The sequence below is a fragment of the Mustela putorius genome, unplaced genomic scaffold (assembly GCF_011764305.1).
Source record: "Mustela putorius furo isolate JIRA1106 unplaced genomic scaffold, ASM1176430v1.1 tig00003858_pilon_pilon_pilon, whole genome shotgun sequence".
Lineage (NCBI taxonomy): Eukaryota > Metazoa > Chordata > Mammalia > Carnivora > Mustelidae > Mustela > Mustela putorius.
In genome coordinates this window covers 9,137,969-9,150,673 of record NW_025422010.1, presented here as the reverse complement: position 1 = coordinate 9,150,673, position 12,705 = coordinate 9,137,969, and the positions used below count along the sequence as shown (strand labels likewise).

Here is a 12,705-nt window from a genome sequence, read left to right as displayed (position 1 = left end):
GCCATGTTTTAGGATTTCTGAGCAGCTTGACTTGAATTTCTGAGCAGCTTGACTTGGCAGCTTGACTTGGAAATTGAAAGTGATTTTTTTCAGTTTTAAATAGATACTTAACTTAGTGAGTGAGTGGCCTTGAAGCCAGCCTCAAGCTTCTGAATTTTTTCTTCCATACAGTTTTGGATATGAATATACAGTTGTTCTGATAGAAACCTTATTTACAGTTTAATATGACACAGACTATTGCTGTTATGAGATCCTAACTTAATAAAATAACCTGATCCAAGATTTAATTTCTTTTTTTTTTTAAAGATTTCATTTATTTATTAACAGAGGTCACAAGTAGGCAGAGAGGCAGGCAGAGAGAGAGAGAGAGAGAGGGAAGCAGGCTCCCTGCTGAGCAGAGAGCCCGATGTGGGATTTGATCCCAGGACCTGAGATCTCGACCTGAGCCGAAGGAAGTGGCTTAACCCACTGAGCCACCTAGGTGCCCCAAGATTTAATTTCTTAAATGCACTTAAGTAGAGCATAATTTAAAGTAAAATCACATTGTATAGCAATATACATTTAATTTAAGATGTTTTCATTACCTCATTAAATATCACAATAGGAGTTCTTCAGAAATGTCTGCTCATAGTTCTTCAAGTATTGTATCCATTCAGTGCTAATCTGTGGCATTTTTCCCATTGATTTAGTTTAGAAATTATTTTGTACTGTTTTCAGCTCTAAGTTAGTATTTATAATTTGTTAAAAAAATCTTTGATAAAACCTTCTATGAAAATCTAAAATTTAGGTTAAATTCATGAAGTGTGGATATTAATCATTTAATCTGCTAAATAGCTGTCTTATCTTTTTCATCAACGTAATTCAGACCTTCATTATTTTATATCTAAGTGATAATAGAGAAATTTTTATTTTACTATCAAGTAATATAATACACGTAGAAAAACTAGAAAATACGTAGAAGAATAATGAAAATAGAAATTGCCTTGTAAAAAACCATCAAGAATCTGAGATTGTATTGTACCCTATCCTAATCAGTTTCATGGATGCTGGGCTATTAAAGAAAGTTAATTTCTCATAACAATAGCAGTAGCTATCTATCAGCAGTTGTGCCTGTAACCAGAGCCCTATTTCCCACAAGGGGATGCAGAGTCAGGTGACAACTACAGATATGGGGCAGGGTGGGGGCGCAGATTGCAGATGTTTGCAGCACAGGAGAGGAGAACCTCAAATCTTTTTATAAGGGATGGTAAGTCTATCTGACTTACTCCCCCTAAAGGGAGAAATTATTTGTTATACAAAAGAGTAAACAGATCTGCCCTTTGCTGCAAGGGGAGAGACTACCTTCCAAGGCTGTTCTCCACATAGATGTTCTGAAAAGGATAATCCAGAACAAAGGGAGTTAGTGCCTCTTTGTAAGATATGCAAGAGAGCCATGGAGAATTCTAACACACAAGTAATGCCATTACCTACAGATGGCTCTTCATATTTTGGGTTGTGTCCTTCAAGAGTTTTCTGTTTTCTATTTTTTTCTTAAGCGGTAAATTTTTACCTCTTCTTTTGTCCATCTTACTGAGTTGGTAAAAGCTACCAGTATATTGTCTAACAGTGACAAAAGGTCATTCTCATGATTTTTAACCATTGATTTTTGTTGTCAGTGTTCTTTTATTAACGTATATTGGGCCCCAGATGTTTACATTGATTTCATTACTGTGTATGGTAGCTGTTGTATGTTACTGAAAGAATAGCATTAACATAAATGAAAAAGACTTAAAATATTTTAAAACAATCTAAGGCTCCTAGACTTTTCTGTGTCATGGATATGGAAGAAAAATGTGCCAGTGATTTGGTCCTGGACTGATAGAGTATTAATACCATTTGGTAATATAAAAATTTTAAGACAATTGGACATAATTATTTATTTTCGAAGTTTCTTTCCCCAGATCAGAAAACTAATTTTTAAAGTGTTGAAGAGTCTCATGAAAACCTTTGTTCAAGTAATAATTCTGAGGATTAATTTTTATTTTACATAGAACAGAACTGGTTGGTAGCAGTTACAAATATTCACACTAATCACCATATTGCAGAGGAGAGTGTGATCAGTATGTTCATGTGAACATTTTTCACTTAACATGTTATCAAATTGGTTTCTTTTAGCCTGTTCTATGGCTCGGAACAGTATCTTTACTTACATAGGTGCAAGGGAAAAGGGATATCTTCATGTTTTTCTTAGATTGTTTTATTAATAACAAAGACTCCTATTTCTAAGGCAAGTCTCTAGAATTTTTTTGGTTAATCTTTGTATTAATCATGCCTCTTTATTTCTGATGCTTTGACATCTGGGGCCTCCTGACTCAGGGGAGACTGCTACTTCCAGGGCTAGCCAATTCCCAAAGATAGTGAACAACTCTCTTATGATAAGCATTTCATATGCAAACCAACCAGAGCCCAAACCCAGCTACCATCTGTGTCCAGCTCTCCCACTCTGGGCCACTGTCCCCCTGCCCTAACAAAATAAATCTCACTGGAGCTGGGTACCAGATAGGTAAGAGAAATAGCGCCCATAGCCCAGAAATTGCTGCCATTACTCAGAATAGCCAGTCCTGAGCCACTTACTCTGCCTTGCCTTTTCTTTCCTGAGGAAACCACAATAAAAGCTTTTCCCCATGTTTCTCTTCTCTCCTCCTGCCTCCCAACCCACCTTGGTGCTACACTTTGTGGCCCTGTGTAGTGTGGCATGTCCCTTCTTCTTGAGAACTGTGATTAACAAACTGTCTTTTCAGTAGTAGTGTTCACCTTATCTGTTGGCTTCACTGTACCTGAGTGATAATAAAACCTGCATTTTAAAACAACTGTATAAACTTTCACATGCATGTGAAACTCGATATCATTGGCTGAAGTGGAAAAATAGCGCAAGAGGTTTAACTTTATAACTGAGAAATAAATAATACGAGTCTGTTATTCTTCAATAATCTTTACCAGTTAAGATATAAGGAAGTCACGTTCTCTTCGTGATTTTGCTAATAGATTTATCAAAAATGAATGTAGACTCTGTCAAAATGCTATTTTTGTCACCTGTTAAGATCATTGTATAGTTAAAATCTTCTGATACAGTAAATTGTCTTAAGTGATTCTCTAATAATGAACTATTCTTATATTCTTTGGGTGAACCCTGCTTAATTATAATCTGTTATCTTTCTAAATTCTAAGACATTAATCTGATTTGACAGTTTATTTGGGATATTTTGTGTTTGTGTTTATTTTATAATTTCTGCCTTATATTCCCTTTGGTATCAGTTTTATTTCAGACTTATAAGATGGATTGTTGCTTCTTATCATACCTTCATACTGTAGTATTATCTACATGACATGTGAAATATCTGTCCCTTGAATTTTTTAAAATCTCTCTTAAAATCTTCTGGGTTAGGTACCTTTTTTAAACTTAGAATTTTTAGCTATGGAGTTACGGTCTTCTGTGATGATTGGTCTGTTGAGGTTTTCTGTTTCTTTCATGAGCCAATATTTAGTAATGTATGTTTTCCAAGAGAATAGTCTATTTTCCAGACCTCTTGAATTTTTGGTGGTATAAAATTGAATACAGTATTTTTTTTTAAAGATTTTATTTATTTATTTGACAGAGAGAGATCACAAGTAGGCAGAGAGGCTGGCAGAGAGAGGAGGAAGCGGGCTCTCTGCTGGGGCTCGATGCGGGGCTCGATCCCAGGACCCTGAGATCATGACCTGAGCTGAAGGCAGAGGCTTTTACCCACTGAGCCACCCAGGTGCCCCAAATACAGTATTTTTTGATAACTTTTTAGTAACTCCCCTGGGGGTTTGATTTTATTGATTAAATTTGACTTTTAAAAAGAGCACTGTTAAAATTTTTATGCCTTGTCTTCCCCTTCCTCCTTCATTTTCTGTCTTGGGTTGAGAGCTGGTATCTTCTGCAATCTGAGTCTACTTGCAATTGGCTTCTGAGAGTCTCTGTTATTACTATATCATTTATTATCATATCACTAAAAAAATATTTTATTATTTGAAAGATAGAGAACAAGCAGAGGGGAGGGGTAGAGGAAGAGCTGACTCTCTGCCCGCCAAGCAGAACTTGATCCTAGGACCCCAGGATCATGACCTGAGCCGAAGGCAGATGCTTAACTGACTGAGCCACCCATATCACTATTCTTTTAAGCTCTCCTGCTAAGGTGATATGGCTTAGTTCTTAGTATCTAGCAGGTTTTTCACAAAGGAGTCATTATAGCCCAGTTTATATGTGCAGTGCCATGTCAGATATTTGGATTATAAATGTGAACTTGATAATGGTTGTAGACTGTGAAGGTAGGATACTCACCTGAATGGGTAGGCACAGGATATTAACAAAGCACAATATGTTTAATTATATCCAGAATTGCTTTTTCATATTTATGTATTTGTTCATTGATGATAACATCTATATTACACTTAGAGTTTTATTATATTCAAGGTATTTTATTATATTCAAGATATTTAGTGTTTTTTTGTTATTTTAAAATTCTGTCTTTAAGTAAAAGCAGGGGAAGTGTGAGACAAGTTAATTAATGTTGAATTTGTTGCTACTGGGTCTTGAATACCTTGAAGACAGTGGTTTATAATACATCTCTACTTTTGTATATATTTGAAAATTTTCTTCATAAATGTTTTAATACTGTATTGCTTAGCTGATATTGTTACAACATTATTCATATTTGATTTTTAATAGAGTAAAGACAAGATTGCATCATATAGTAAAACTCCAAAAATTGACCGAAGTGATGTGGGCAAGGAGATGAAAGAGAAATCATCCATGAAACGTAAACTTCCTTTTACCATTAGCCCATCAAGAAATGAAGAACGAGATTCAGACACAGGTAGAATAATTTGTTGTTCTCTGGCAAAATCTTAATCATTCTTTTCCTATGATTTTCTTCATAACATTCTTTTTGCACCCATTTTATAGAGAAATACTGATATTTCAGTATGTCAGATACACCATTTTGGGGCAGAAATTGATAAATTTCTCACCCAAACATGATTACTAATCAGATAACAACAGTTTGCTTCTTTACTTACTCTCAGCTTTGTTACAGATCTCTTACCACTTTCAGAACTTAATTTCCTGGGGAGCATTTCAGTGATGAAGATTTACTGTGATAGCATAGGATATGTTAGAGTTGCAAAAATGTTGTTGAATTTTTGTGGACACACTATTGAACCCACCAGAGAAAGCAGTGTAAGCATTTTAGCTTCAGAAGTGAATCCAAAATGTGCCTTCCCCCACCTTAAAAAAAAATCACTAAGATTTACCTCCTGAGCCCAATTCACGGTACTTTTTTTCCTCAAAACTCTCATATGTCAGGAATGATCCTTGACATTAGTCAGTCCCAGTTGTTCACAATAGATTAAAATGTCATTATCGCTATTTACTAAATTGTGTTGTACCCTGAACTAATCATTTCTTGAAACTAATATAAACTTCAGTGTTTGTTATGTATTTATCATTATTGTTTTATCCTTTGCATGAAGTACTTACAGTGAACTGTTTTTAAGAATGTTTTAGCTTCACTCACAAAAAGCGTCCTAATCTGAGTTTATGTACAAAGATTTTATTCTACTTATACTTTCCTAGCCATCTTAATCATCAGTATGGAAATGATCTTGACTCTGGAATCTGAAAATACTGTAAAGACGTTTGAAGTGCCCTATGCTAATATAGCTTTAGAAAGTCCTTAATTTTTATCATAAGCTTTTAATTAGGTAGGCCTCCTCTTGTGTATTTTGTTGTCTCTCTTAGCTTGAATTAGAAATTTTTCTTAAACATGGCATTTTTAATCCTTAAAATTGTTCTTTTTTGCAGTGATTAAGATATTTTGTGCTTTGCTCATTTTAAGTTACACTGATGTCTAGAGATTCATTCTTTTTTCCTGAAGAGTGACTCTTTATCCTTAAGCAGTATTCTCAAACAATTAGTTGATCACTTAGTTGAGAAGATGTATAATGTGCCTTTAGATAGATAGGATTTAACTTTTCTCGCATTTTCTCCCTGGGAGTCCTTTTGTCTGTCATTTTTAAAGTACTTGCATTAACCAGGTTTTGTTTTCCAGGGACAGTGATATTTCTACTAGTAATTGAAGAAGGGATTTAGATAAATTCAAAGAATGTTAATACATTTTTAGAAGTAGATAAGATTTCAAAATAATAAACTTCCCATAAGAACCTTGTTATCAGATCAGCTAGATAATTTGTCTTTTGTTTATTGGAAAATAAAGGAGAAAATGTTATTTAGGAAGGCACAAAGTTTAAGCACTGAATAAACCTAATCTAATACATCTTTTATTAACTAGATTATATACTTTTTCCCTGCTACAATTTTTCCACTACTTGAATGTAGCAAAATGTTGCAGCTCTCTCTCATTAAGGTTGTTTCGTAACAAACTCTTACATATCTTTTGGAAAAGTTGTATGCTAACACTAAACAAGATTTTAGTAGATTTAAACATATTTTTGGTAGGCTAAATTTATAACTTTTCATAAAAAGTAGATGTAGGCTTTAGATTTGCTTGCGCGCGCGCACACGCGCGCGCACACACACACACACACACACCCCTCTACCTCAGAGCATTAATAAGGATTTCCCCAGGCCCAAAGCAAAATGTCTTATTTACAATCCATCTTTCTTATTTTCATAATTAAAAAAATAATGTAGAATCCAAAGTAACCATCAAGTGGTATTTTCCATATGAAAGATAATTATAGCACTAAGCCCAGCATTTGACATTGATCTTTTTTATAAAATGTACTATATTTTTTTATTTTAAAGCTTTTTATTTTTATAGATTTTATTTATTTATTTGACAGAGAGAGAAATCACAAGTAGGCGGAGAGTCAGGCAGAGAGAGAGAGAGAAGCAGGCTCCCGCTGAGCAAAGAGCCCGATGCGGGGCTCGATCCCAGGACACTGAGATCATGACCTGAGCCGAAGGCAGTGGCTTAATCCACTGAGCCACCCAGGCGCCCCTAAAATGTACTATATTTTAAATGATTATTTTAAATTATAAAGATATAAAGGGGGAAATATTTACAACATATATGAGAATCCTTGTTTCTGAATATATATAGTATTTAAAGGTCTCTGAAATGTGAAGAGAAAACAATGAGAGAATGAAAAAAAGATAAAAGCAAGTAGTTGAAAACAACATCTTGGCAAAGAAATATGTCTCAAAAATTTATCCATAGTAAAGAAATACAATATATAACAACTGACAAAATTGTTGGCCTAAATAGTACCAGATGGTCACTGGCCAGAAATAGGAACTTACTTTAGTTGGTCTAAATAATGGGAATATTTTGTTGGAGGTAAATATGAAAACATTTATCCAAAACTAAAGTTTGCTAACATTTGACTTTTTCTCTGTTTTGGGATTTAACCTATATAAGTAATTGATGACAGTGGAAATTATCTTTGTGTGCATTTATTTCTATTTCATTTATAATGCCAAAAATAAACCCAGGAAAATAGTATTAGTAATAGTTTGTTCAATTATGGTAAATCCAGTGAAGAAATACAATTTTTACTCTTAAGAATAACCTTATACAACAATACATGAAATGGAAAGATGTTCATAGCATACAGAATTTAAAAATAAGTTATGAAATAATATGTACTGTTTGATTGCATTGAGTCATATTTTGTATATTTCTATTTGTATTTATGTATACCAGGGCATATATTAACATACATCTTGAAAGATAAGATTGTTTAAAAGACTGTGTCACTGTAGAACTAAGCCTAAATCTAGTGGGTGTATTATGAGCCCAGAACAAAAATGTAAATATTGAATATAAACCCTGACTTAGGTTAAATAAAAGAGGTAGGGAATTGGGAATAAGGAGAAAATGTTAGCAATGCTACTCATATTATCTCTTATAGCCAGAGAATAACTGATGTTGTCTAAAACTGAAATAAAATAATTACTTAAAAATTTTAATCTTTATTTAAAATTCTTTCATAAATTTATGTGTTTGTATTTTAGTATATGATATCTCTTTTAGCGGAGAAGCAGTTTCTTTAATTTCTTCCTTCCTTCCTTCCTTTTTTCTTTGTTTCCTTTTTTTAAGTGAATTCTGTGCCCAGTGTGGGGCTTGAATTCATACTCTGAGATCAAGAGCAGCCAGCTAGGTGCCCTAGTTTCTCTTGTGTTGGATTAAGATAAATCTTTCAGCTTTTTATTTTTAAATAGTACACATGTATTTTTCTGTTTGTGTGTAAATTGATCACTCCCCCCCAACCCCTGCCAGTTCCTTTTTTTTATATATATTAGAGAGATGCTTGGAATAATGCTCACTAGATGTTAATATTTTATTTCCAGGATTTGGGAGCATTTTTACTTTCTCTGTTTTTTTGTATGGCTTGAATTTTTAAAATAATTAGCATAATTATTTCTGTAAAACACATTCTTTTTAAAAGATACTCATACTATTCAAAGAAGGCTCAGTCGTTACCAAAATCAGCGATAATGCCATCAAATGGATAAGTAATTCATAGTCTTTATTTTGAGATACCCCTAGTGTTTCTTAAACTTCCTAATTCTTAATTGTTTAATATTTACTAATTTTTAAAAAGATAACTGCTGGGGCACCTGGGTAGCTCATTTGGTTAAGCCTCCAACTCTTGATTTCAGCTCAGGTCATGGTCTCAGGATCATGAGATCAAGCCCCAATTGGACTGTGCACTCAGCATGGAGTCTGCTTGTGATCCTTTCCCTCTCCCTGTCCTCCTCCCCGCTCAAGTAAATCTTATTTTTTAAAAAGTTAACACTGCAAGGGGATGGGATTATGGACATTGGGGAGGGTATGTGCTTTGGTGAGTGCTGTGAAGTGTGTAAACCTGGTGATTCACAGACCTGTACCCCTGGGGATAAAAATATATGTTTATAAAAAATAAAAAATTAAAAAAAAAATAGTAAAAAAAAAAGTTAACACTGTAAAAAAAAAAGTAATTGCTTGACTAGACAAAATTTGGGGGAAAATTAGAGCATAATTTGATGTCATGGATCCTTACAGCTGTATCATACTACTGTCATACTACTACTACTACTATTTATTTCAGCAAATCTCTAATATATCTGCTTATTGTCATTTCAGTATCTATCCCATGTTGTCCTATCTTATCAGAGAATTCCCATAAATTTTGTCCCATGAAATGTTAAGGGGCCAATATATAAAGTGACTTATTGCACCTGTGGAAGCAGCTATTTATCTAGAAGACAAAATATTCTTTATACCTACAGCTTTTTTATTACTTTTAGCTTTTGTAAGTTAATTATAGGTAAAATAGAGGTAAATTATAGCATAGTGTTTAATATCAGAGGCTTTGGAGTCTGACAGACTAGTGTTGAGTCCCTGTTCAGTTCCCTGTTAGCCCTGGCCAAAAAATTTGAGCCCTTTATAACTCTGATTTTCTCATCTATAAAGTGCATGACACACCATCTTAAGAGAACTGTGATCTTTAAGTGACATAACATATAAAATCAGTTTGTGATATGTTAATTAAAACAGAAAACTGACTAACACTGGCTTAAACAGATTGGATTTTTAAAATCTAATGTAATTAGATTACATTACCAAGCATAAGCAGTCCAGAGTTGGTATAAGTAGTTCAATAATGCCATCAGGGACTGAGATGTTTTTGTTGTTCTACTCTCTCAGCCTGAACTTGTACGTGGGCTTTTTTCTTAATATTTTGCTTTATAGTCACACAAATATTTTACTTCTTCCTGGGCAGAAAGTAGGAGAGGAAGGACCAATGAAAAAAGTATCTTTCTTCCAATGAGACTTGGCCTTTTTATTGATGAAACAACATCCCTAGGAACTCTTCTGCCTGTGTCTCATTGGTTAGGCTATCCGAGTTGCAGGGGAGTGTGGAAGGTTAACTACTTTCAGCTGGGCATATTGTCACCCTAATCAAAATTGAAGTATTTCTGTTAAGAAGGAGAGAATGAATATTGGGTAGGCATCTCATAATACTGACACTGTATGTAGTTTTTAGTATGGTAGTTAATAACTGAAAACTGTTAATCTATAATAGTTATGTTTCTACCTGAGTTACCTTTATTTCTGCATTGTCAATCAAAAAAATCATACTTCTTTTCTTTTTTAGTCTAATGGCATTCAAGGGGAAGCCACAGTCCCTTGATATGAAAATACTAAACAGTTTTCTTGAGAGTACCTGTGAGAGTCAATTTTGGCCTTCAAACTAAATTTGTGATTATTTTGTTACAAAAAGTGCCATCATGAGTGTGAGCATCTTTGCAGATTATATTTTTATTATACCCTGAATTCTTTCTTATTCATTCTCAGGAGTGGGGTTACAGGATTAAGAGTTAAATATTTCTATGATTTTTTCCAAAATAATGTATAGTGGTACAAAGCCGCCAGTGCTATATGAATATTCCTTAACCTCAAATACCATTGGGGGCACATGCTTTTCTTTAGGTTTGATAGATCCAGTGTTCTACAGAGGTAAATCAGTGGTACTTCATCATTTTAGTTTGTATGTTTAAATAAGTAGAAAGATAAAATGTCCTTCACTTTTTTATAAAAATACTTGTTCTCTCTTTGTAAGCATTACTTAATTACTTACTAATTTTTTTTCTTTCGGCATGTATAGAGAATGCAGCATGAGAAAATCCAAAGAGGCACAGAATGATCTGTTTCCAAAGTCCGTGATGGCAGTTCTGGAGCTTGTTTACATGTTGTAAACTAAATCTTCTCTGCCATCCAGTCTTAGAAGTTCTGTTTTCCTGAAGCCATTGAAGGATTTACCCTGTTTAATAGAACTCAGACAATTTTTGGAGAGAGGAACTTTTTAAAAAAGGAAACAAATATAATTTTTCTGGTAACTACGTTAAAGTAGCAAATAAAATCAGTGCTTTGCTTAATAAGGATGATCACCTTTTGATGATTTGCATGGAGATTACTTATTACAGATTTTCTCTTGTTCCTCCCCCATCTTTAAAACTTTTACTTTAAAATTTTTCAGATACACAGTGCAAACCTTTTTAATCATTCTTGATTTTTTTCTCTTACTCTCTTGCAACCTAAAACAGAATATTAAAAATACGGCTTTTAAAATACAAGTATTATTTGTCTTGCCTTGCTGCAGAGAACGTAGCAGGGAGAGAGAATTGCTCTGCTTAGCACTCAGTATTTTACAAAAACCTCATAGGGTGTACTGGTCTCAGTATAATGCAGAGGGAAAAGTGGGACAAGATACACAGAAGCTTTTACTTCAGCTCCTGAATTAAATCTTAGTAGAATAGTCATTCAGATGCACCGAATATAAGCATACTTATTTGAGTAAAAGCCAAAATATGTATGGAGTCAGAGTGGATTAATTCATTACCAAAGGAAGATTTGAATAAACTATTATACCACTATATTATGAATATAATTTAAAGTTCAGTTTAACCATTGCTTTCTTTTTTTTTTTTTTTTAAGATTTTATTTATTTATTAGAGAGAAAACAAGCAGGCAGAGTGGCAGGTAGAGGCAGAGAGAGAAGCAGGCTCCCACTGAGCAAGGAGCCTTTTGCGGGACTTGATCTGAGGATCCTAGGATCACAACCTGAGCCGAGCAGCGGCCCAACCCACTGACCCACCCAGAAGTGCCTTAACCATTGTGCTTTAATCTGTCACAGTAATATATCTGCTTTCAGTAACCCCTTTAATTTGATTTGTTGGCACAACTTACTGGTTGCTGCTTTTTCTTTTCTTTGCGGTACATGGGGGCCATTTTTGCTTGTCTTTAAAATGAAATATCAAATATTCATCATGGAATTTTTCTAGTTGCTAACTTAATGTGTTCAGTTTTGAAATAGAAGCATTTATTGAAAGGCTTGTCATTGAATCCATTTACCCACTTGGCTTAGAATTGGCCTAAATATTATTTTATCAGTCATTTCTTTCAGTTGAGTGAGCCTTCTCATTACTAAACTTGCAGGTTTATTTTTAAAAGTTTCAAATACTATGTTTTATTTCCTAAATGGTTTCTTTTTTTTTTTTTCCAACACTTGTTTCTTTATTCTTAACTGAACTCATGAATAAGATCTATAATAATGATTTCAGAAAGAAAAGTATATGTCAATAAGTTGAGTATATGAGGAGCAAAATAATATTGTGTTAAAATGGCATATTGTTTTACAAGTAAATGTATCTGCTCTGGCCATACTGCCAGAAGTCAATTGGAAATATTTTTACTTGTCATAAATTGTTAGGCAGAATTCCATATTCTTATCTTAGCTGATAAACTTTGTTCTGATATTAGGCTGCTTTCTCTCTAAGAGGTCTTATGTAGTGCTCCGTGCAGTAATTCATACCACTCAAAATGTATATAATTTATAGAAAGGTCTGTGGTCTAGAGTGATACTGCTGTCCAAAGTGTTCATTGTCTTCTGAGTAGTTTGGCATTCATAGAACAAAAAGGGTTTATTCATGTCCTTTATTCAGGTTTTCTAAAGACAAATTCTAAGCAGAAAAACAGTAATAGAATATTGCCTCTTTTATCATATTCAAAGTATGAAAAAATACATAGCCTCAAAGCAGCATCATTAATAACCTATTATTGCAAACTGCATGGTTGACTTTCTCAACTTTAATATGCCAGTTGAAAAAACTGAAATCTTAGCCAAACTGAAATC

At 33.8% G+C, this 12,705-nt stretch overlaps 1 protein-coding gene across 8 annotated transcripts in view; it reads left to right on the top strand.

Annotated features, from left to right (window-relative positions):
* ANKRD12 (ankyrin repeat domain 12) overlaps positions 1-12,705 on the top strand; it is a 122,438-nt gene that overhangs the window by 36,205 nt on the left and 73,528 nt on the right. For 7 of the 8 annotated variants that reach the window (XM_004742716.3, XM_013051383.2, XM_045065375.1 and 4 more), the window contains one exon: positions 4,733-4,880. The exons of the other annotated variant lie outside the window; for it this stretch is intronic. In XM_004742716.3, the coding sequence (XP_004742773.1) occupies positions 4,733-4,880 (148 nt within the window). The remainder of the gene's footprint in view (positions 1-4,732; positions 4,881-12,705) is intronic. 8 annotated transcript variants of the gene reach the window in all.